General features: G+C 37.1%; 1 protein-coding gene across 3 annotated transcripts in view; it reads right to left on the bottom strand.

The window, feature by feature from the left end:
* rbms3.L (RNA binding motif single stranded interacting protein 3 L homeolog) overlaps positions 1-25,917 on the bottom strand; it is a 343,617-nt gene that overhangs the window by 198,408 nt on the left and 119,292 nt on the right. For all 3 annotated transcript variants that reach the window (XM_018267467.2, XM_018267469.2, XM_018267468.2), the window contains exon 3: positions 15,642-15,700. In XM_018267467.2, the coding sequence (XP_018122956.1) occupies positions 15,642-15,700 (59 nt within the window). The remainder of the gene's footprint in view (positions 1-15,641; positions 15,701-25,917) is intronic.

Raw genomic sequence — 25,917 nt, 5'->3', positions numbered from 1 at the left:
AGTGTGGCAAAAAGAGGCTGCTGCCCTGAGCCCATGATTTGAGAAGGACAGTTCTGGGGCCAACACCAATGATAACATTTAGGGGCCGATTCACCAAGGGTCGAATATCGAGGGTTAATTAACCCTCGATATTCGACTGGGAATTAAAATCCTTCGACTTCGAATATCGAACGATTAAATCCTTCAAACCGAACGATTCAAAGGAGTTAAATCCAACGATCGAAGGAATATCCTTCGATCCAAAAAACTTAGGAAAGCCTATGGGGACCTTCCCCGTAGGCTAACATTGAGTTTGGTAGCTTTTAGATGGCGAACTAGGGGGTCGAAGTTTTTTCTTAAAGAGACAGTAGTTCGACTATCGAATGGTCGAATAATCGAATGATTTTCAGTTCGAATCCTTCGATTCGAAGTCGAAGTCGTAGTCAAAGGTCGACTTCGAATCCTTCACTCGAAGTTAGTGAATCGGCCCCCTAATTATTGAATTTTGTGCAACAGGCACTGTATTGCTGCTCCATAGTGACACATAAAGGGTCATTTACTAAGTGCAGGCCAGTGTGCAAAAAAATGGGTGCAATCAACACTGCTTGGAAACTTGTTACAGTTCCATAAATGTCTGCACAATGAATACAGTGCTACCTATGTTCAAGAAGGCCAGGGATTGGGGAGGCATTTAGGCATGTTCCCTACCCATCCCCTTACTTGCACTCCATTCAGACGCTGGCCTTATATACATATCTACACTGCACCTGGAAGAATATTTGCAACGCAATGCTAGGTGTAAAGTGCAGCCAGACCACGGACACAAGTGTTTTTAGAATGAACACTATAGAGAGCAATTTTGTTGCCCTTTAGCACCTTTGGACGTGTGTCCAGGGTCTCTGTATATGACCCCTACAGTCGTAGGCTTCAACAATCAAAGGCAGGGTTGGACTGGGCTGACAGAATACCGGGAAAATCCAGTGCGCCCTGGCCTTGCTGACCCAGGCCTAGTGACGGGCAAATCTGTCCTGTTTCGCCAAATAATTCACGAAATGGCGAAAATATTTGCAAAAATTCATGAAACGCATTCAAAATAATTTTGAAACGCGACAATTTTTGATGAGAGCGGCAGTACTACTTTGTCCAACTGCATTAACTGCATTAAAGTCAATGGGTGTCTGAATAATTTTGACATGCATCAATTTTTATTTGCACACCAATTTTGGCACGCAACAATTTTTTTTTGCAGCGGATTTTTCACCAGTTTCGCGAAAAACATTTGCGCCCAGCGAAACGTGGAAATTCGCTTTGAAAACCCCCACACAACAAATTACAGTCACTTTGGTTGTGGTGTTGAAGCCCCCTGGATACCTGGCATGGTATGACTCTAAGTATCAAAATCAGAATTAGTGACCAAAATAAATGGGTTAAACATCTTATATTCATAAGTGTGTGGGATCTAATTCTGCTAAACATTAAATGCATGTTGCAGGGCTGCATTGATTGTGTTTAAATTCCATTGCAATCAGCATAGCAGGTGAGGTAACTAGATTTGACTGGGCCCCACAGCAAATTAATTTTAGGGCCTCCAACATTTCCAGAGGTTGTCCTTTTTTACCAATTTATGTTGAAACTACTCATGTTGTGTGTAGCACCATGGTCCTAGAGGAATGTTGTTTTGTTTCAATGTGAACTGTACAAACGTATATGGATGAAATGACAATAAACTCTTGACTTGACCCTTGACTTGTTATTTAAGGCCTCATGGGGCCCCTATACCTCCTGGGCCCCCCTGCAGCTGGAGGGTTTGCTTACTCTGTAGTTACGACCCTGAGTAAAGCCCTTTCAGCTGAACTTCCTAGATGTGTCCCTGAATTTTCAAGTGATCTAGTAACCCTACCCTTAACCAGTAAAAACAGTTGTCTGTAATAACTTAATAACATTAAAAGGTTGTCGGTAATTCCATACAATGATTCCTAAATTAAAGGAGATTATAAAGGCAAAACCTTTGATCTAATGTCCTTCCCTGGAATCATTCTTCTGGTAATAATGTTTTCTTTATATTTTGTGGCTAGCCACAACATAATGCATTTTACATTACTACCTCAAAGTTCAGTGTTCCCATTAGAGACATTTACTTTAACCTTCTGGAAATAAAAATCTTAAAAGATCCATGTGGTTGTTTTTGGAAAGTGATAGCTTTCATGTAACCCAATCCAATATCCCAACCTAATGCACTTTTGTAAAAACACACATATACAAAAAGCCAGATTGTGTTATTAACGTTAACAGTGAAAATGACCACTGGCCAGATTAGATACCTATAGTTGGATTTTTGTCAAAAAAATGAATTCTGATTCTTGACAAAAATAAAAAGCCAGTCCCATCTACATTTGTTTTTTTTTTCCTGCAAATATAGCTGTTGCACTGACTTTTTGAACTCAGGAAGAGATTGCTTAAGGAATCTTGGTTTGGAAGGCTAGAATTTCCCAGCACCAAACATTAAGCCAACAGTTTGTGAGCAAATACTTCAGATAAGCAGCTAAAATAACAACTGAAAGAAGTCAGGCAGCTCTGCAATCCATTTATTGTTTACCAGTTAATAGGCAAGAGTTCAGGGCATTCAGTTCAGAAAGTTGATTACAACACACCCTCGGAACACAAAGAATACAACACACTTTATGGGGCCCATTCACTAAGTTCGGGTGAAGGAATAGAGGAAAAAAAACTTCGAATTTCCATTGAATGGGCTACTTCGACTTTCGACTACGAGTCGAACGATTCGAACTAAAAATCGTTCGACTATTCGACCATTCGATAGTTGAAGTACTGTCTCTTTAAGAAAAAACTTCGACCCCCTAGTTCGCCACCTAAAAACTCCCGAATTCCATATTAGCCTATGGGGAAAGTTAAATATGTAAATATCTATAATTATTTTATTAAAATGGAGTCTATAAGAGACGGCCTTTCCATAATCTATATCTGGATAATGGGTTTCCGGATAATGGATCCCATACCTGTACTGGCAAACTGGGCTCTTAACATGGTTTCATTTTATTTATCTACAGTAATTTAGTTTTAGGTATCACATATATCTTAAATTAAGATGCCATTGAGTTTTACTATCACTCAACTCACATGGAGAGAATATATTCATATTCAGCTTTGTGCAATGTCCTAGGCAAGTTTACAACATTTATAATTTGTGGTTCACATCTAAAACCCGCAAGGACACATTTCTTTTTCTGAATGTTTTACAACAGAATGCCACTTGTTATGTCTGTTTTGCTGCTGTTGTCATGAAACATAAATAATGTATTAATACATTTTACATGTTTTTCATACCATGTCAAGATTTATTATGAAAAAACTTGTGTTTAGATGAAGAAAAAATAAGGGCATCTAGCAAAATATAATTTTCTAGATAGAAAAGGCATTATTGAACACTTTCACTTTAAAAAAACGACAAGAAAAGTTGATGGCAGATGTTAAATGTTGTGTTACTGCTTCCATTTATGAGAGTGATATTTTGTGTGCGTTTGCTTCCCCCTTTAAGCTTTTCCACTGTTTTATCACCAGGCTCATGTCATCTTCAGCAAATCATTGTATTAATAGTTGCCAATGTAAACAAGGTTAAACTAGCAAAGGGAAATAAATACAAAAGGAACAACAGGTGTGACTTACAGGGAACTTTGGCATCTGCAAAGGGAAAGCTGTTACTGTGAATTTGGTTTATCCCTAAACAGTCTGGTCAAATGAATATTGCTTTATACTCCACTCAACAACCAACACAAACGTGGGGGGTGTATGATGGAAACATTAGTGATAAAAGAGCAGAATGTGACAGCATGGAGGGGGGGCATATGGGACAATAAGGAGCAGCAATGATGAGAGGCAAAAAAAGAAGCCAAATAAGGACCAATTGTAAATTTTCTCAAATATCAATGTCTATATAATATGAATAATTTCAAGGTGAACTATCCCTTTAAAGTCAGAATCTCAGTTTTCAGCTGTTGCTATATTTAATATATAGTTACATAGTTACATTGATATTATGTCTATCCAAGAAATCATCCAAGCCATTCTTAAAGGCATTAACTGAATCAGCCATCACAACATCACCCGGCAGTGCATTCCACAACCTCACTGTCCTGACTGTAAAGAACCCCCTACGTTGCTTCAAATTAAAGTTCTTTTCTTCTAGTCTGGAGGGGTGGCCTCTGGTATGGCGATCCTCTATATGGCTATTTGTCTATAATGTCCTCTAATATATTTGTAAAGTGTAATCATGTCCCCTCGCAAGCGCCTTTTTTCCAGAGAAAACAACCCCAACCTTGACAGTCTACCCTCATAATTTAAGTCTTCCATCCCTCTAACCAATTTAGTTGCACTTAGTCTCTGCACTCTCTCCAGCTCATTTATATTCCCTCTTAAGGACTGGAGTCCAAAACTGCACTGCATACTCCAGATGAGGCCTCACCAGGGACCTATAAAGAGGCATAATTATGTTTTCATCCCTTGAGTTAATGCCCTTTTTTATGCAAGACAGAACTTTATTTGCTTTAGTAGCCACAGAATGACACTGCCCAGAATTAGACAACTTGTTATCTACAAAAACCCCTAGATCCTTTTCATTTAAGGAAACTCCCAACACACTGCCATTTAGTGTATAACTTGCATTTATATTATTTTTGCCAAAGTGCATAACCTTGAATTTATCAACATTGAACCTTTTTTTCAATTCGCTGCCCAGTTTCCCAATTTAAACAAATCACTCTGCAAAGTGGCAGCATCCTGCATGGAACCTATAGTTCTGCACAATTTAGTATCATCTGCAAAAATAGAAACAGTACTTTCAATGCCTCCAGGTCATTAATAAACAAGTTGAAAAGCAAGGGACCTAGTACAGAACCCTGCGGTACTCCACTAACAACACTGGTCCAATTAGAAAATGTTCCATTTACCATCACTCTTTGTAGTCTATCTTTTAGCCAGTTCTCTATCCAGGTACAAATACTATGTTCCAGGCCAACATTCCTTAATTTAACCAGTAACCTTTTGTGTGACACTGTATCAAATGCTTTAGCAACGTCTAAGTAAATCACATCCACTGCCATCCCAGAATCGAGGTCTCTACTTACCTTCTCATAAAAAGAAATGAAGTTAGTCTGGCAAGATCCAGACTAACCAGACTAACTTAATTTCTTTTTATGAGAAGGTAAGTAGGGACCTCGATTCTTCATCTCCTCATTAGTTGTTCTGGTACCTGAACACTTATTAAATACCTGTGGAATAATAGAATCCCTTACTGCCACCATGCTTGACAGTAGAAGTAGGTGACTATTGACTGTATTTGGTATATGTCAGACAAAATGTTTTAGACAAAGGTTTTTGTTATTGACATTGTATTACATAAAAGCTTTATTGCCAGCTCCTGTCATGATGTGTCAAACTTTGAAGAGTGACAGTGATACCAGAGGACCTTTTGTTCCTTCTCAGCTTCTAAACTCTCTAGAACTTTATTGATCACTGTTGACCTCACAGTGGTATCCCCATGCCATTCCTTCCTCACACAGCTTCTCAGTTAGATGGATTTCTTGTTCGAAGCAGCATATAGTTGGGACAATACAAACTGTCACTAAATGGACAACTTATTATTTGATACACTCAGGTTTATACTATTTATACATTTTTTCAGTTATAAAGCAGCCATAACGTTTCTTTCCACGTTGTACTCGAATCTCTTTAGTCTGCTTCAATGTACTGCTAGGAAATACAGTATGTGCCCTTGTAGAAAGAGATTAGGGACATGATTGGATTTACTCTGAAACATTTAAAAATTACATTGCTGCTCACAACCAGACATTATTCAGTTAATTCTAAGGATTAAAGGAGACATAAAGGATAAATGACCCCCCCCCTTAATTTTCTAGGCAATAATGTATGCTATATAGTGATGATTTTACTTTCGGCTATAAATTAATATTGTCTTCAAAATTAGCCCCTTTATTTGAGATCCCCATAAATGTTCTCTGGTCTCTGTTTCAAATGAAGGGTGGGCACGGTCCCTGCCATAAGCACAGTAGGAGGGGGACAGCCAATCACAGCCCTGCAGTCACACAAGCAAAGGCAGGCTTCAGTTCCCTATTATGTCAGCCTAGCTGCTGATTGGTTCCTATACTACAGTGCAGTGTGCTGAGTGCTGCCGGCTCCAGTGCACAGCCTGGGAAAGGAGGCAGCAGGAAGTAGAACAGATGGGCAGGACTAGTAGGGTTTTTTTGCATAAATTTTCAATAAAGTAACCAGAAACACATCTTTTTAAAGCACATTCATCTATATGTAAAAGAATTTAATGCACTTGCACATTCTTGTTTTTTACACAATATGTCTACTTTAATGCTAGTTTTTTAAAGAGTACGATTTCTCTGCAGTTTTCTATACATACATATATATACAGTATTTAACACTGTCCTTAAGTCATAGTCTGGTATTTATAATCAAAACATGATTTAATTTAGACCCTACTGATTTTCCTGCAGTGATCCTATTCATATAGCTTCCTATCGTCTGTTTGTAAGATATCAGTACATGCAGGAAATAAAAGATTTTACGCTATCATGAACATTTCCTGTAGTCCTTCATCATATTTCAAATATGTCCTTATGGTCATTGCTAATAAGTACTCACATCCTGCCAATCTGTATTAACCATATAGCAGCTGCTATATTCTTATTGTGAAAGAATGCATGCCAGACTTTATATTTGTTCAATAGTAATAGAAAAGAATCAAAGAGATATTGCATTATCCTTGTGCGCTACTGTACACAGCTACTGTATATATACTGTAAGCTGTAATGGCAAATGCAGGAAATACAAGTACGGGACCTGTTATCCAGAATGCTTGAGACCTAGGGTTTTCCAGATAATGGATCTTTCTGTAATGTGGATCTTTATACTTTAACGCTACTAGAAGATCCTTCCTTGCTCCTAAAAATGTAACCATTTTTCTCTTAAAGTATGCTGAAACCCATTTTTCTCTTAAGGTATGCTGAATAGTGATGGGCGAATTTATTCGGCAGGCGCGAATTCGCAGCGAATTTGCGCGATTCACCGCCAGCGAATAAATTCGTGAAATGCCCACGAAAATTCGCGTCAAAAAATCGCCGGCGTCAAAACATTTTTTTTCAAAAAAACTGGCGAATTTTCCGCCGTTTCACGAATTTCGCACGAAATTCGCAAATTTTTCGGCGAAGCAAAGCGGCGCAAATTCGCCCATCACTAATGCTGAATCCCCATGATTCCATTAAATACAATACACTGTACAACTTCACTTAGTTATGGATTAATAAAATCCCCAGGATTAAGTCTTACCCCAAATATAGAGCCATTTTATTGCAACAGGATCTGAGTCTCCTATTTTTCATGACCAGAGGGGATCTGTTGCATACTCCTTTAAACACTTGGTCCTTGTCAAATAATCTATGAAGTAAGTTCTGCTTTTATGGTTTTAGCCTTATCACTATTTGTCACTATATATGTTGTCCCAAGGGGCACAAAATTGCAAAGCGCAGTGCTATAATTACCGCCTGCCATAGGCAGTGAAAGTGGTCACCTGTTTAAATCCTTACTCACTGCCTCATATACCATGCAGGGTAAAAAAAATCAGATCTAAGTTGAAAAAACAAATAATTAAATCTAAAAGTCTCGGTTTAAGGGCAATCATAAATCAGCCCCTGGGTTTGACATAAACTAGGGCACACAGGGTACATATTTTTGCACTACAGTGACAGTGTGTGATGGCTAAATAACAAAAAGGAACTAAATGTGGTTTGGTTTGATTCCCTGAGAACATGTACTTTATTTCTTTCATAAAACGCACGGAGGACATTTTGCTCCTGAGCTGTAATTCCGAAGATCCTATTCAGTTTATGGTTTTATTAACATGAAACGGTTGAGTAATATTCTCCAAGCAAGGATACCAAGACTGTAAAACTCAGCAGCACTTGTTTATTTTCCCAAATCATATTTCAGTGAACATTGTCTGAAAGGGAATTTGCCATGAAAAAGGTTAGTTTGCAATGATTTAGCCAATGTTCTAACATAAAAAATGTGAGAGTAATTGGAAATCAATATTTAAGGCCCCAGGCAAGACTACTGTACCTTTGTCATTCAGAAATCCACTTCAGTAAGTGAAGCGAGCATGGTCACACTGAAATATGCTTTGTTTGGCTTTGTTTAACATTTACTCACAGCCTGCAGATACAGTAAGAGAAGGTAATGCTCTTTTCTTTCTAAAGCAAAAGCCTTAAAAGCCAAAAATGTATAGTGCTCACACAGAAGTAGCTTTGTTTTCTTAAAGGGGACATATACAGTAACTTGCAGTGGCGTAACTACCGGGGGAGCAGGGGGTGCAATTGGGCCAGGGCCCGCACCCCCGCAGGGCCCCCGGCAGTCACGTGCCCACTGCAGCGCCGCACGGAAGAGGGTGGGGGATGGGGCCCGGCTGCACAGCCTGCACCAGGGACCGCCCCCACCTAGTTCCGTCTCTGGTAACTTGAGTCAAGTAATTGTCATGACTTTATAGAAACCTCTAACTGCACAAGGGAGCTGGCACTTGGGAGTTTAGGCATTGCTTCCTCTTTACCTTTGGTATCGGTTGTTGTATTTTGTATGTAATCCATATATTCAGGTGGTTATTTACTAAAATCAGAATTTATCTTATCTTTTATTTAAAAAACCACAACCAAACGCCCATGTCTAATTTTAACTTATTTATTAATAAAAGAACTCAATTTAATCAGATCCGGAAAAACTCAATAAATTCAATCGAAAACCAGAATTGCTCAAATTTTTCAGGATTTTTCCTATACTCCCCAAACTTTTCTAGCTTTTTTCCCTGAACCGCTCTAAGTTTTTATTCGAAAACGTCGGATTTTCGGGCTAAACCCAGTGCAGAACAAGAAAATTGAGATACTGTAGGTGCTTCTCCCATTAACTTTAACAGGACCTCAACAGGTCTGAGATGGCGGATTTTCAGATTCAGGCTTTTTGCAGCATCGGGGTCTAATAAAAAAAAAATTCTTCCCTAAAAATTTGAGTTTTATATTAAAATTTTTTTTTTTTTGAGATTTTAACACTTGGTTTTTAATAAATAACCCCCTCAGTGTATACACCCATTTATTGTGTGTACAGTGCTGTGGAATATGTTGTCCACATTGTACTGTTCTTCTAGGGAAGGATCTTTTAGACATGCCCACCACTCATGTATACAAAACACAGATACCAGTGGGATCTCTTGGGACTAATAAGAATGGACTATTCCAAAGGTAACAATCCTTTTTATTTTCAATTTAAAGCAAGTCCCATAGACTCATTATTATTAATGCCACCATAATTAGACTGTTTAAAGAAACAATAATTAAGAAACAAAAACTTAAGAACAATAGCATAGAACACATTTCTACATGACAATAGTATATGTGATGACTGATCAATACATTTCTATATCTTACCCATTTTTTCTATAAAGTTTCCAATTCTCACCAATATTAATAATTTTTCTTGCTCCCTACCGCTGTTAGTGCCTCCTCATTTTTTATTTACTCATTGGGGCAGATTTACTTAAGGGCAAAGTGGAAAACGCTGGTGACTTGCTATTGTTACCGCCCGCAGGGACATCAGCAATTTACTAATGGGTGCAGGCACCAATCTGCTAGTGAAATAAATAGGTGCTATTGGTCATTCGCACTCTATCGCCAGGCAACAATTTGCTCAGGGGAATGGACTTGCCTTCGCCAGTTCAGACCAGACGAGGTGCACTGGAGTGCATAGATCATATCGGTCGCTGGTGACTTTTTGCAAGTTAGTGAATTTGCCCCATTGTTTCTCTGTTTCTCCTTTCAAAATACATGCAACCAAGAAGAGTCTCTAAAAACACAGCTGTATAAATCTCTACCATATATTGTCCTTGAAAAACAATATTCTTGCTTATGATCAGCCAATATCAGTAGTGATAGGCGAATTTGGGGCAAAAAATTAGCAAAACGGCGCCAGCTTCTTGTTTTTGATGAATTTTCGTTGCCAAATTTTTATGGTGGTTAAGCAAATTTATTCGCTGCTGTCGAATCGCAGGAATTCGCGCCTGGCAAATAAATGCGCCAATCACTAAATATCAGTCCTTTCTTTCCTTCTTATTCAATACCATCACATCAAGGCTAAATATCATGTACACACTGTTATCTTCTGTGTTACAATGAATGCCTACCATCCATTTTTATTAAATGAGAACAAAAACATTTTTAACCTTTATTTATTGCTATTTCAGCAGGTAGGAAAATGTGCTTAAAGTATAATGAGCACCTATGGCTTTAGCTCATGCACCACATTTTAGGAAACTCTGATTCTACCTGTTCACTCAGCCCTAAGTGCTGAAATTTTATGATACATTTATGGTTTTTTGGCTGCCTCTTTGGAGAAAGGTTAATTGAAACCACATAAAGGAAATGATGCATGACTTGCTTACTAATGCCATCACTCAGATTCTTACAAGATGAGAAGAAGACAGATCTACCGCAATAGATAGAAAAACAATAATTCTCCCTAAAGTGTCCATGAGTCAGCAAGGCAAGCTGTAGGAAAAAGAATGGCTCAGATCTCATTTTAAATTAAATCATGAACTTTCCTAAAGTGTTTATTTCTACCAGAAAAAAGAGCATATTCTTTGTAAAAATCCTGACGCAAAAGAGCCTCTTTTTAGCTCAAGTTGGAAAACATCTCTAATATTTAGGGACAGCCCCTCTCCCAGAAATTTCTGTTGAAAGATTTATTTGTAATTATTGATTCATTTTAAAGAAGCAATTCCCCAAGCTTTAGTTATGGTAAAGGGCACTTATTAGCATTGTATGTAAACTGTTTGACAATAATAATAATCATGATAGATGTTTTATTTTCCTTACAAATTTGCATATGTTAGCTTTGTCAACTTGCTCAATTCTGTCCTAGCATTTTTAAGATAAAAAAAAAATAATGAGCGAAAGATCAGAAAAAGACTTAGGGCAAGGGAAATATATAATGTTTGGCTTGGAGCCAGCTGACATCCTTTGGATGCATTGCTATGGATGGATAACCCGGTCCTGAAGATAAATGAAGCAAATCACTGATATTTGCAGCATATTGGGTTTGACAAATATAATGATGTTGTTGGTGCTCCCTCTACTTTATGATTCACAATGGAGGATCAGATAAGAATTTGAATGGCAAAAAGCATACGGTCAAAGACAAGTGAGTCTGAATTCCCATAATTAAACCATCTATAGGGACAGATGCTCGTGATAGTAATTCACATACACTGAAAAGTGCCTATAGGTTTGGCATTTTAATGCCCTTGTGTTCCCCTCACCAGCAGGCATCAGTTACTTATTCTGTCACCTATTAAAGATTTATACTGGCTATAAAGTCAATCCAGATCCAATCATTTCTTCCCAACATGTGTATTAGCTTATATTTTGCATTATTGGCGTTTGGAACTTTATACAGCCAATAAAACAGTGGCAAAGACAATGCAAACAATGTAATATTTAAATAATGTATATTATGGATCAGACAACATGTGAGTTTAGAACTTAATAAATAAAAACTCACCCATGTTCTATTCATTCCTGTGGTATTTTTAGAACTGTATTGATCAAAGGGTGAGTTCTAACTTTCACCCATTGATAAACACAATTCTAAAAATTCCATAGGAATGAATAGAATGTAGGCGAGTTTTTATTTATTAAGATCTAAACTTCCATTTGATAAATCTGCCCCTATATATACTATACTGTATATTATATAGTTCTTGTTCTTTTTTAATGGTCACTGTATCTGTTTTTTTATTACAAGGCATATGGGGCCACTGCTTCTTGTATCTGCATGAACTGGAATCAGTTGGTAGATGCAGTTATATCTGAGCTAACCTTCTTTCAAGGAGATTGGATTTCTGTTCTTCTTCTCTGTGCCACCCACAAACACACACAAACACACACACATTCGGAAACACCATGTTTTAATTGTAGCAGCTGCTTTTAAGGAAATATAGAAACTGTCACACGTAAGCTTCACTGCATCTACTGTGTCAGCATCATTTATCAAAAGTTTTGCTCCATATATTACGTGAATGACAAACAATCCCTGTGAAGCGCTACATAACATTCTGCCATGGTATAAACAAAGATCCATTAATAAATGAAACAATAAATATGCAGACAAATTTCACAGGCGTATGCATATATTTATCATCCTGCAGATTTCTTTATTTGGGCATTAGGAGCTGCTAGCAGCAGATCTTATAAGATTGTTAGAAAAATGGAAATTTATCTAAAGTCTAATAAAACAGTGTTTAAGCAGCGAACATTGTTGAAAAGGTATTAAAACAGTGCATGATTTCCTTTGTCTTTTTTTTATGTATTTATTAAATTATTGTTTGCAGTAAATGTAATTACCCACTGAAGATGATTAAGCATTATATAATAAAAGTGAATTACACCGCCTTAAAAGAGGCACTAAATACACAAATATTTATCTTATTCTAATTTGTTGTCAAAATAGGACACACTGTTTATGTTTTAGTTTTTGTGCTATAAACATTCAAAGTGCCTTATACCTCTATCTGTTTATTTTGGTTATTGCCCATGTAAAATTAAATACTAAAAATTCTTTTTTACTTTTTGAATTATTGAACTGAAACTGTTCAGTTTGGAATTTAAACTAATATATTGTATCTTTTGTCCTACTTACTCTAGTAACCATGGTTTGAACATAGGCTTAATAGGATAGGTTTTAAATAAGAAGATAAGTCATAAAACATATTAGTAAAAGTCATAAAACATATTAATAAAAAACTAACCTTAATATGAATCTACTTTTTGGTTTTCTGAGTGTCAATTACCCCTACAACCAGATAGCAGTTTAAATTTCAGAATGAAGAGAGGCAGAAAATAGCAAATAAATGAAAGAAACAATACCAAATGAAAGCCAACATATCAGTCTCCATTATAATTTAAAGTTGAAAGGGGTTATTTAATAAACTCTGAATCCAAAAATTCACAAAAAAATTCACAAACAAATTGTGATTTTTTTATAATTTTTTTAATAAAATCAGCCTTTTAAAAAAATCACAAATTTTTCAGAATTTTTTAAACCCCGAGGATGGTAAAATTCAGAATCTGAAAATCCGGCATCTCAGACCTGTCAAGGTTGCATATATAAGTCAATGGGAGAAATCCCAATGATTTTTTGATGTGTGGTGTATTTTTGGCAATACGCCAACGGGCAAACTCACTAACCGGCGAAAATTCGCCAGCGATTGCTTCGCACACATCGCAATACTTTGCCAGGTGTAAATTTGCCTTGACAACGCTAATTCACGAAGATCCGAAGTTGTGCACAGGGTACCGAACGCTGGCAAAATTATGCCAGCGAAATTACGCTCAGCAGTTCGAAGTTACACTAGCGCTGGCTAATTAGCATACGGCGTGCAGTTAAAGTACAATGGCCGTATATGTTGCAGCAAAAACATTACACTACAAAAGCCCGGGAAACCTTAATAAAATAAAATAAAGTTGTTATATTGCCCTACACATGTGCCCACAGTATAGTTTAGGTGCCATATGTTAGCAAATGTAGGGGAGAAGGAGGGTACCCCAAAAAAATTTTACAATCTTTTTCAGTCACCTTTTCAGTCACCTTTTAAATAGGAAAAAACGCCAGCATTTTTTGGGACAGAAAAATGTTCTACTTTTTTTTGAGGAACTCCTATCTACTCTATTGCACTTCCCCTGGTTTGAGGTGGCGAAGGCAAGTCTGTCGATAGAGGTAACGTTCAGTAAAATCAAAAACGAAGTGAATTTGCGTAGTAGCGCTCTTTCGCCAGACCGAAAATTCGCCTGGCGTTAGAGTGCGAAGTTGCGCCAGAGTCTATCTCCTTGGCGAAATTCAGCCAGCGAAATTACACCAGCGTTAGTAAATCGGCGAAGTGCCGAAATGACGTCACACTGGCGAATTTTCACCAGCGTTTTTTCAACATTGCCCTTTAGTAAATTTGGCCCCAAGTTTTCAGAGTTTACAGGCAAAATTCAGAGTTTTCGGGTGAAAAATCTATTTTTTTTTTCCGCAAAATTTTTTTTGTGAAAGTGTATTAATAAATAAGTCCAAAACACCCGTGCAGATATGGTCAGAGTTTTTTTCAGAAAATATTGAGATAATTTCCGACTTTGATAAATGAACCCCCCTTGAAATGGACCCCCCTGTGGTGAAGAAATCCCAGCAGAAAAGTTCTCAAGGGTCTCAATGTCTAACAATCTTTAGTTACAAATATGTTTCTGTTTCATATTACATATAGAAAGGCATGAATACCAAATCTGCAGCTTTCCCTTTAATGATAAATTACCATTCTGCACAGGGATGCATTTCAGTGGAAGTTAAACTGATGAAGTAACGTATAATGGAAACAATCTAGAAGAAACACCTAAATCTATGGATTTACCAAACAGACTTTTAGCATCAGCTCCTCAGTATATGTTGAAAAGGTTTGCTGCAGGTCTAGTAACGCATAGCAACCAATTGGTTGTTTGCATTTAAACAGGTCTTTAGTCAGTATTACCTGCTGATTAGCTATGATTAACCAGACTTGGTGCAAACTTTTTGAATGATATTACATTTCCCTTACTTCTGTCACTTTCCTCGCAAAAACTGATTTTTCTTCTCACCCAGCCATGCACTAGAGGAAGTTATGGTTTGCCTGCTAGTGTGCCATGGTTGGGTTGGCATGCACCTTATAGAAATATAGTGTGCAGCCTGCTGCTTGAAAAATCCAGCCTTGTGATCTCTTAGCAGAACATAGCTACAGGGTTTCTTCTGGTACATACGATACAGCAGGGCATTTAGCAAACACACTTGATTCACTGTGGTATTTAGTAAAATAGACACAAGAAAGTGCCACAGAATCTGTGTTTGCTGTGAGCACACATTGGTGATTTGAGCATGGACAGTTTGTAAAGGAGCTGCATGCCACACATCCTTAATAAATGAACTGTGAATGTCCTTTTAAAACAATAAAATACAATACAAGCTCTTTTGTAAGGAAAAGTCGCTATCTATAGCTTAGAAGACTAGAAAACAAGTTCAGATTGGGATACTTTAAAAAACACCATATGTATATACCTTTATATATACAGTATAAATACTACAGTACGATCATGGCACACACAATAATCTCTATTCTGATATATAACTTGTACTATAGGCAGCCAGCTGGTGCACATGCATTCTCCTCTGCCCTTGGACTAAAAGGTCAGCCAAAACGGACATCTCATTTGTTGCTAGCTCTTGGGAGCCTAAAGGGTAGCCAAATGAAGTACTCAGATAATTCTGCCTGTATATTATCTATAAGCATTAAAACAGTAAAGCTAGCAGACAATGCACACAATATTTTACATGATTAGAATCAGGGGGCTCTCTTATATGAACTGCATTGGCCACAAGCCAAGAAATACCATCTCAGCTTTCGTGATTTTTTGCAACACGCAGTGAAACATTTTTGTAATCAGCAAACACGTAATCCGGAACAGATTGCGGTTTCCATTCAAGCTGCATGCGGGGTCAAAGGAAAGCATCTGACATACCTTTGCATTGATTCGTGTTTTTGTCAAGAATTGCCTTTGTCGATACAATTTTTCCATACCTGAAAGAAATGAAGAGCAAAACAACAAAAGCAATTATTTTTTCAGCCTCACTCCGTTCAGTGTAAAATATGCACAGACTGCATTTGAATTTCAGAATGTGTCCAGAATTAATCGACATTCGGAAGAGATGCAAATTTTCATTCTCTGCAGTTGTATATGGTAATAAAGGCAAAATATATTCTAGATTACAGCCACTGGTATTAACAAACAAAGGTCTGCAAAAAATATTTTACTTTACGCTATTTGTCAGGGGGTCCAGCCACAAAACTTAAAAACAGATTGCTCCAGTTATATTTCAAGCGTTGAGAAATATTTATATACTCGCACACCAAAAGTTTTGTTGAGAATAGAGGGACAAAACTATAAACCTCAGCAAAATGCTTAATGGTTTTCCAGTTTTGGCACAACACAGAACTACATGCAACAAATTGTCAAGCCTCCCATTAACTTGCATTGTATTCATTTAATTTGCTGCTTGCTAATTTGCTTGGACTTAAACAGGTGGTTCACCCTGAAGTTAACTTTTAATATGTTATAGAATGGGCAAATGCTAAGCAGCTTTTCATTTGGTCTTAATTATTTATTTATTATAGTTTTTTTTTAATTATTTGCCCTCTTCTCACTCTTTCCAGCTTTCGAACTGGGGTCACTGACCTCATCTAGAAAACAAATGCCCAGTAAATCTACACATTTATTGTTATTGGTACTTTTTATTACTCATCTTTTTTTTTGAAGCCCTGTCCTATTTATATTCCAGTCTCTTATGTATTTTAATGCAAGGTTGCTAGGGTAATTTGCATATGGGGTTGATTATGAGAGATGCTCAACAAGGAAGGATGCATAGCCTTCATTATTTGGAAACAAAAGAGGTATATTTTTTGTTGCTGAAAAAAACAACACCTTCTGTTCATTAGGTTTCCAATAACATGCTCTGTAAAGTCAGCATATTGATTTAGACTTGTCAGGCTAGATTCACTTTAGTAATGAGCAGTCAGTGTGGTCACTCAGTATTCTTGTCCATGTTAGAGCTGCACTGAATGGCTTTGATAGCCCTTCCCAATTTCTTTCAGTCTTAAATCCTGTACTTATTCACTCAAATATTGATCATGGATTTTCTACACATGTGGTTTTAAATATCTTGAAGGGAACACATTAGCAAGTCAGACTCATGCCAAGGGGAACAAAGTAAGGGCCATGGATCAGTTGGCAGATGTGACCTAAAGATGCTCTTCAACAGAATGACAAAACCATTCATAGCTTTGTCCCATACTACCTGATCTAAATTGTCAGCATTTTTCTTCTTACTGCACATTAATCCGGACAATTCCTGGTAGACTTGTGTAATGTCAATGCATCCATCTTCAAGTTCTGACTAAGGTGGCACCATAGATTATGGTGGAGATGAATACAAGAGTCCTCTGCACTCAACCCATTATCAATATATTTAAGACAGAGACATTTTGTGCATACTGCTACTGAAAAATGCCTTACCCTTTAAACAAAACAGGGATTGTTTGTCCATATATTGCAATATATTTAAGCTGGCCAACTACGTCAAAGTCATCCCATATCTGGCCAGTCCTATGCTCAATTTTCATCTGATTCATTAAGAATTCTATTGCTTCATTATACATTTTACAAAGGGACTAAGTTTTACCTGCAACTTACTAGCTGCTTTCAAAGGAAAACCCCCAAACTTGGCTGCCCTTTTATTATTAGACACCAGTGGAATCACCTGACTATAGCTGTGGAGCTATAGTCAGGTGATCCCACTGGTGTCTAATAAAAGGCGTCTTGGTTTGTTTTTGCGCGACCTCCGATAAAGGAGGTCGCGGCATTAAGAGGTAAATATGGGTACGGACCTGGGTTTTTTCCTGGTGTCCCGCCGGCCCAGTCCGACACTGTTTGTCGCAGCTTTGGGACTGGTATGGCTACTTGGCTAGCCTAGTGGGCAGCCAAAAGAGGGTTTGATAGATTATAGTGCAGGTGTTCTTCTGGTCATATAAGTTATTGCAAGTTTAATACGTTTAATAGCAGTAATGCAGCCTTCAGTGGCTAAATGTAACTCAACCATATTCATATTTAGGGATGTAGCGAACGTCGGAAAAAATGTTCGCGAACATGTTCGCGAACTTCCGGACAAAGATGCGAACGGTTCGCGAACGTCGCGAACCCCATAGACTTCAATGGGAAGGCGAATTTTAAAAGCTAGAAAAGACATTTCTGGCGAGAAAAATGATTTTAAAGTTGTTTAAAGGGTGCAACGACCTGGACAGTGGCATGCCAGAGGGGGATCAAGGGCAAAAATGTTTCTGAAAAATACATTGTTGACACAGCGCTGCGTTTTGTGCTGTAAAGGGCAGAAATCACACTATGTCACTCAGGTGATGTTTCTGGACACGGAATGTGAAAAAGCTCACACAGCTAGGTGGCACTTGGTTAAAGACTGGGCAAACAATGCCTGCAAGGGCAACGTATACAGTAGTGGATACGGAATATATTATTGCTGCTGAAAAAACATCACTCAGGTGATGTTTACGGACATGGAATTATTATTGTTATTTAGACAGAATGTGAAAAAGCTCACACAGCTAGGTGGCAGTTGTTTGAAAATGAAGAACACACTGGGCAAACAAATTGAAACAATGCCTGCAAGGTCAACGTATACACTACAGCAGTGGATACGGAATATATTATTGCTGCTTGAAAAACGTCACTCAGGTGGTGTTTCTGGAGACGGTATTATTATTGATATTTAGACAGAATGTGAACAAGCTCACACAGCTAGCTGGCAGTTGTTTGAAGAACACACTGGGCAAATAATGCCTGCAAGTGCACTACTATTGGTGCACTACTATGAAGAACAGCAAACAGCACTGGACACGTTAAAGAACAGTGAGATAAGTAAAATAAAAAAAAATATATATATATTAAAAAAAAAATTACTCTGGTTGGTGCTGAACTACTAGGAGCAGCACACCAGTCCCACTCCCCAACACAGCTAGACTAATAGCACTGGGCTCTTATAGTAGCAAAGTAAAAAAACAAAAAAGAAAATAAAAGCAGTCCTTACAAGGACTATTGGGTTACAGGCAGCAGTCAGCAGATGAGAGATCAGCAGCAGTGCCCACAGCAGCTACATACAGAGCACTGCAGTAGAAGGTAGATTACTAGCCAGCAAAGCTACCTAACCTAAAATGTCCCTCAAATCCCTGCAGAGTTCTGTCCCTACAATACAGAGCAGTATCAAGTAGATTACTAGCCAGCAAAGTTACTATCAACTGTCCCTCAAATCACTAACAGCTCTCTCCCTACACTAGCTCTTCCAAGCACACACAGGCAGAATGAAAAAACGCTGCAGGGCTTCAGTTTATATATGGAAGGGGAGTGGTCCAGGGGGTGTGGGGGTGGTCCAGGAGGGACAGCTTCCTGATTGGCTGCCATGTATCTGCTGGTCTGGGGTGAGAGGGCAAAAATAAGCGCCAGCTAAGGCGAACCCAAATTGGCGAACGTCGCGCGACGTTCGCAAACATTCGGCGGACGCGAACACCCGATGTTCGCGCGAACTAGTTCGCGGGCGAACAGTCCGCGACATCCCTATTCATATTCTGTTTGTTTAAAGAGTATTGATATCAAAGTTGGCTAAAAATGGTTTGTGTTATCTTAATAAATTAAGCTGCAGTCTTTCCACCCAAAATTTTGGATCTGTGTCTACCTACTTGGGTTAAAGGGGTAGTTCACCTTAAGTTAAGTTCTTGGATGTTATAGAATGGCCAATTCTAAGTAACTTTTGAATAGACCTTCATTTTTTCTTTTTTTTATATAATAATGACTTGCCTTCTTTTTTTGACTCTTTCCAGATTTTAAATGGGGGTCATCGACTCCATCTAAAAAACAAGCTCTCTGTAAGGCTACAAATTTATTGTTAATGCTACTTTTTTATTGATCATATTTTTTTCAGGCCCTCTCTTATTTATAATCCAGTTTCTTTTTCAAATCAGTGCATGGTTACTAGGGTAATTTGAACCCTAGCAACCAGATCACTGAAATGGCAAACTGGAGAGCTGCTGACTAAAAAAAGCTATATAACTCAAAACCCACAAATAATAAAAAATGAAAACCAATTGCAAATTGTCTGAGAATACCACATTCTACATCATACTAAACGTTTATTTAAAGGTTAACAACCCCTTAAAAATGGAGGTGGGTATGCTGTTGGGGGACAGTCACTGCAATCTCCCCTAGTCATGAGTTCCTATAAATCAGTTCTGTCCTTGCTCTTTTCTGCTTATTTGGATTTCTGGTTTTCACCACTGGGCTGTATTTTGGACTTGTTTAACTGACATCTGCTCTGGCCTTCTGCCTATGTCAAGGATTTTACTCATATGTAACCTGTCATCATCTACATCCTCAGACTCTTGCCTAGACTCTCTGCCTGCTACTTGTACCATATATTTCTATTTTTATTTATTTATTTATTTATGTTTTTAGTATTAAATCTTTCTTCAAATTGCACAGTCTTTTTGGTAAGACTTTGCTATTCCTGGTTACTAGTTACGCATAGACTTCTACTAGCTAGTTTAGCTAGCCATTATGACAAAGCATTAAGTTAAACAGAAAAGTTTTTTTTTACTCCTTAGCACTTATTAACCTTGATGTGACTGATAGAATCCCCTCCTAGATGTATTACTTCTGCAACTTCCCCAGAGCTAGATTGTGCCAAGAGGATATTGCATGTAAATTGGCCACAGCCCAAAGAATACAGGACATCATTAACCTTTCTGCTTCAATTCCAGTGAATGAACATATTATAAATACCTCTATTTAGGTTATTCCAGGTAAAGTTTTTGTCAATGAAACCATCTCTTACATTACTTTGAAGTTGTCGATATAAACAACATGCCTCTGAGTCTCAATATATTTAAATGTATTCTTCCTGCATTATCAGCGCTTCTTAACTGGTTTATTGGCAAACTGACAATAATTCTGAAATACCTGGGACTGTATCAAGAGTTTGCTTCAACAAACATTGTTTGTGTTAGTGATTGTTCATGCATGGTGTAGCGGAGCTTTTTTATTTTATTGCTGTATATTTTCCAAATACTCACAATTTTTAAATGAAAAATATTTGCAGTGTTGCTGCAGCCATCTCTTATATTACATTATCCTAAAGTTTAGGCTAAACTGCACCTTCTGAGTTACAAGTCATCTCAATGTAAAGGGTTATCATCTATCTATCTATCTATCTATCTATCTATCTATCTATCTATCTATCTATCTATCTATCTATCTATCTATCTATCTCTCTCTATCTCTCTCATTATCTATCTATATATCTATATATCTCGCTATCTCTCTCGTTATCTCTATCTCTCTCGTTATCTCTCTCTCTCTCATTATCTATCTATCTATCTATCTATCTATCTATCTATCTATCTATCTATCTATCTATCTATCATCTATCTATCTATCTACTCTATCTATCTATCTATCTATCTATCTATCTATCTATCTATCTATCTATCTATCTATCTACTCTATCTATCTATCTATCTATCTATCTATCTATCTATCTATCTATCTATCTATCTATCTATCTATCTATCTATCTATCTATCTATCTATCTATCTATCTATCTATCTATCTATCTATCTATCTACTCTATCTATCTATCTATCTATCTATCTATCTATCTATCTATCTATCTATCTATCATCTATCTATCTATCTATCTATCCCTCTCTCTCTCTCTCTCTCTCTCTCTCTCTCTCTCTCTCTCTCTCTATCTATCTATATATTTAACTTCGAAATTCGTCCCTTAGTAAATGTGCCCCTTTGAAGTGCCAATGTGCAATAATTTAAAAACAATAAAGAACATTATAAATTTGCCTTTGAACTCCAATCTTAGCCAGCTGGACCCACGTCACCAGCAAAAAGGTATAGCAGAACCATATTTCATCACTAGATATATTCTCAATTAAACCGATATTACACTAAAAAAAGGGTATGAATACATTGTTACTGTTCCTTAGTAATGAAGGAAAAAAGCTTAAAATAACACACACAAAGACCCCAATATAGTCCAGCTATCCAGCTTCTCTGAAAGTCTGATACATCATTTTGCAAAGCCAAAATAATACATTTGCACTTCCTTCTGAGTTCCCTGGCATTGTTTTTCTCAGTATCTTTCTGTAAATCATACATAGGAAATTCGTTCTGAAGAATAAAGAACATGATACACATAACCTCAGGAAACATTTTCTATTTTATTGACAGATATTTTTGATAACAACAAAAGCAAAAGTTACTTTGGAAGAATAATTTAATTTGCTGGGAAAAAAAATGAAATGACATTTCACAAATAACTGGGGGTGAAACACAAATATAATTCTGAATTATCGTACTGTATTTTGAAAGATGTTTGGCGGTTTAACCCCTCAGTAACCAACACACATTTTACAATGCTGACCATTTGGCACAGACATAGAAATGCTGTGAAGCAACTGTATGTTCAGAACACTATCGGGGAATGTAATTAAAGTCGCAAAGAGCAAAACAATTCACACCAATAAGACTAAAAATCCACATCTCGCAATGCAATATTGTTCCTTATACTGTTATTACATTGCAAATTTTAATTGCGCATTGCAAATTTTAATTGCGCACTCTTAAGAAGTGCTTGAAGGTGTCGTAATCTCTTGGAGCAAACATAACGACTTTTTCATTAAGAAGTTTTATTACATTGACTGCGCATTGGCACAAACTATAAAATTCGCAAATGGTCTTACACTGTCGGAAGTGGTCGCTAAACAGTTTCCAAGACTGCAAAAGCTATATTAAATTCGCGCAGAGCAAAATTTGATCGCGCAAAGGCATAACCTTTCGCTATGCGAATCATTTTTCCTTTAGCGACTTTTATTACATTCCCCTGTTCGAGTTATTTTTTATACAAAATATCAAACTTTATGCTAGCTGAGAAAAGTCATTAAAGCAGAATTTAAACCTCAATATGTCGCAGAAAAAAAACACGATTGTGGGGGGAAAAAATCCTGTTTATTAATTTGAAGGAATGCTGAAAATATACTCCCCTTTTAAGTCTATGGCATGTCAACAAGTTTTAGGTGGATACATTTTTATGTTTTATGGTTGCTAAATACAGTAGTTCCATCTCACAGCAGTCCTCAAAAACAGTTGAAAAGCTTCAGGTTTAAGCTTCAGGTTGACAATATTCTCCTAGGTAGAGGGTGAATTTTTTTTGGGAGGCTAACGATAGCCTTTCACTGCCTGACTTAAACTCTCTGTCAGAAATTGTGGTTTGGGACTCAGATAACCTGATATGCAAGGTTATATTTCAAGAAAACAGTCAGCCCCAACCAGCCCAAAATATGACAACCCTTCTCCAAAATAGTGATGGCCGAATGAATTTGCCAGGCACGAATTTGTGGCAAATTTCTGTGTTTTACTGCCATCTAATAAAGTTGCACAACTGAGGTGAAAATTCGCCACAACAAAAATAGTCAGAATAGTCACATGCATAAGATTGTCGCACGTCAAAATAATTTGGTCACCCATTAACTTTAATGCATTTGGACAAAATAGTCGCATGTATAAAAAATTGTCGCTCACATCGAAATTTCGCTGCGTCAAAATTATTTTGAGGCTCATTGACTTCAATGCGTTTCGTGAATTATCGCCCAGATTCGCCCATCGCTAGTCCCCAAACTTGCTTATGCAAAGTCTCTCTGCAGAATGGAGGAATATGTTATTTCCAGTGATTGTTAGTGGGGGGACTCATTTACAGAGTACTTTGCTACAGCCATCTGACACCTCCAAAAAAAAAAAGAATGAAAAAGACCCAAAAACTATTTCCCTTGGTGCCGGCCTGGGAATCATTTGGGGTGGCGAATTAAGTGGTTTGCAGGGGCTCTGGCGACAGATTATTTGCTTTTGAGTCATAGGTGTCAGGAAGGGGAGAATGGAGGATTATGGTAACAACAACTTTGTGCCACCTCTGTGCAATCTTCCTTTGTTATCCTTGATAATGCTTTAATGCTGCTGGTTTTGCTCCCAATGTTTAAGTGTTGGTACAGCCATGCAGGTATGAAACAAGGTGAGAGGTGGTGAATACAGCCAATAGGGCAAGAGGATCTTGCAGCACAGGCAGACTGCCATGATCTCTGTGATCAAGTACAGTATATCTGATTATATACCTTTACATTGCCCTAACTAAATGACCTCATGAAAAATGGGGGGTACATATTTCTTTTAAACTTACTTCACCACTTTAAACGTTTCATTTTCGTTCCCAAATAGTCTCCATGGCACTTTAACAACATTCCCCTTTTCCTATACCAATCCAAATGATCTGCAGTACTATGTAAACATATACATAACAAACAACATAAATATTATTTGTCAGTGATAGCTAAGTTTATATATATATATATATATATATATATATATATATATATATATATATATATATATATATATATATATATATATATATGAGTTCCAAAAATAACGTTTACAGCATCTGTTACAGCAGCGATTGTGGCAGTCACTCGAGAATATTAAGCAATTCAAGTCACTCTCCAAATGCCTGTAATTTTCCTCCTTCAATTGGAATCAGACTAACATCTGCAATATTATAGGAAGTATGCAGTGTCCTTCAACCATGGCTCTTTTTATACAAAACAGCAATTCACCCACTCGAAGTTATTCCTAGTTGAACAAGCCTTGCTGCTTTCTGTAGAGAGATGGGTAATACATCTATAGATAAGGAGATGCTAAGTATTTGAAGTATCTGTACTTGAAGAAAGCTGGGTTACTCCGTCTATTTTATTTTGTAAATGTGCTTTAGAAAGAATGATCAGCATGTGGCCTGTTTATCAAAATTTGGATTAATCATTTTTAATGTGCCGATAAGATCAAAATAAATTTGAAAAATGTAATAAATAGTTAAAATGTATGTTTTTAAAACCCTTAATCAAATTCAGGATTTTGTAGAAAAAAAAAAAAAATCAAATCACAGCAAAAAATATAAACGTTGATAAAAAACTAAGCAAACCTCCATGTTTTTTACTCTAGAATTACTAAAAGCTGCATGTTGTTGAAAGCTTGCAATGAATGCAGCACTGTACTGTAGTACATAATAAACACAAATTAAAGTACAGTAACAATGAAGATTAATGGGGTTGTTCACCTTCAAACACCTAGTTGTTTTCAGATACTTGTCCAGAAATAACGACTTTTTCCAATTACTTCTATTTCTATGTGTGACTGTTTTTCTAATATTGAAGTGTAAAGTGTCATTTTTTACCTTCTAAAGCAGCTCTGGGAGGGGGGTCGCCGACCCTGTAAACTGATCGAAAATGATACATTTAGTTGATACGTTTCTTATCTTTGTCCCTGCTGAGTTTCATTAAAGTCAGCTGTTAGAAGTGATACAATAGTTACTAATACTCCAGAGATGCTTCTGAGAAATGTTTCAACTAAATGTTGCACATTAACAGTTTATAGTCTGCACCTGAATTACTGAGCTGCCAGACTCAAACACCAGACAGGGACATTCAACTTTAAACTTAGATTTAAAAATAGGTAAAAAAAAAAAATAATGGAAAGCAATTGAAAAAAGAAACAATTCAATTTAATTTAAGGGGTTGTATTTAAATTTAAGTCAAAACATGAATTATCATCTTTTTTTTTGTATCAATAATTTTTATTGAGGAAAGCGTGCATAACAACAAAGTCAGTAGCATTGTTACAGTTACTTCACAAATACAGATAGTGTTGAAAACGTTTCTGTAGCAAACATCAAAGCAGTTAAGTCCAATGGCAACAACAAGCATAGTATATGACATGAAAACTGAACATGTGTCAAGGCTAAATAATACTAAGAGTAGACAGTACACTTTTCCCTTTTTTACATAGAATTCAAGAGAAAAAAGGAAAACTACAAAGCACAGGACAGAAGAAAGAAAAGAAAAAGAGAAAGAAAAAAAAAAAAAAAAGGGGGGGGGAAGGAGGGGGGGTTAAGGTCCACTGCCTTATCAACCTAGGCAATATAAACAAGGACTAATTAGTCAGTATCCGCCCACCCAGGGTCATTGCAACCTGTTCTCAATAGACTAGTGCTGATCGATTAAACCCAGTCGGATAGCGGTAGGTGATCCAGGGGTCCCAAACCTTCGCAAATTGGTCCTGCTTGTCTAA

Source organism: Xenopus laevis, chromosome 6L, assembly GCF_017654675.1.
Source record: "Xenopus laevis strain J_2021 chromosome 6L, Xenopus_laevis_v10.1, whole genome shotgun sequence".
NCBI classification, from domain to species: domain Eukaryota; kingdom Metazoa; phylum Chordata; class Amphibia; order Anura; family Pipidae; genus Xenopus; species Xenopus laevis.
This window is presented reverse-complemented; position numbering and strand designations above follow the sequence as displayed.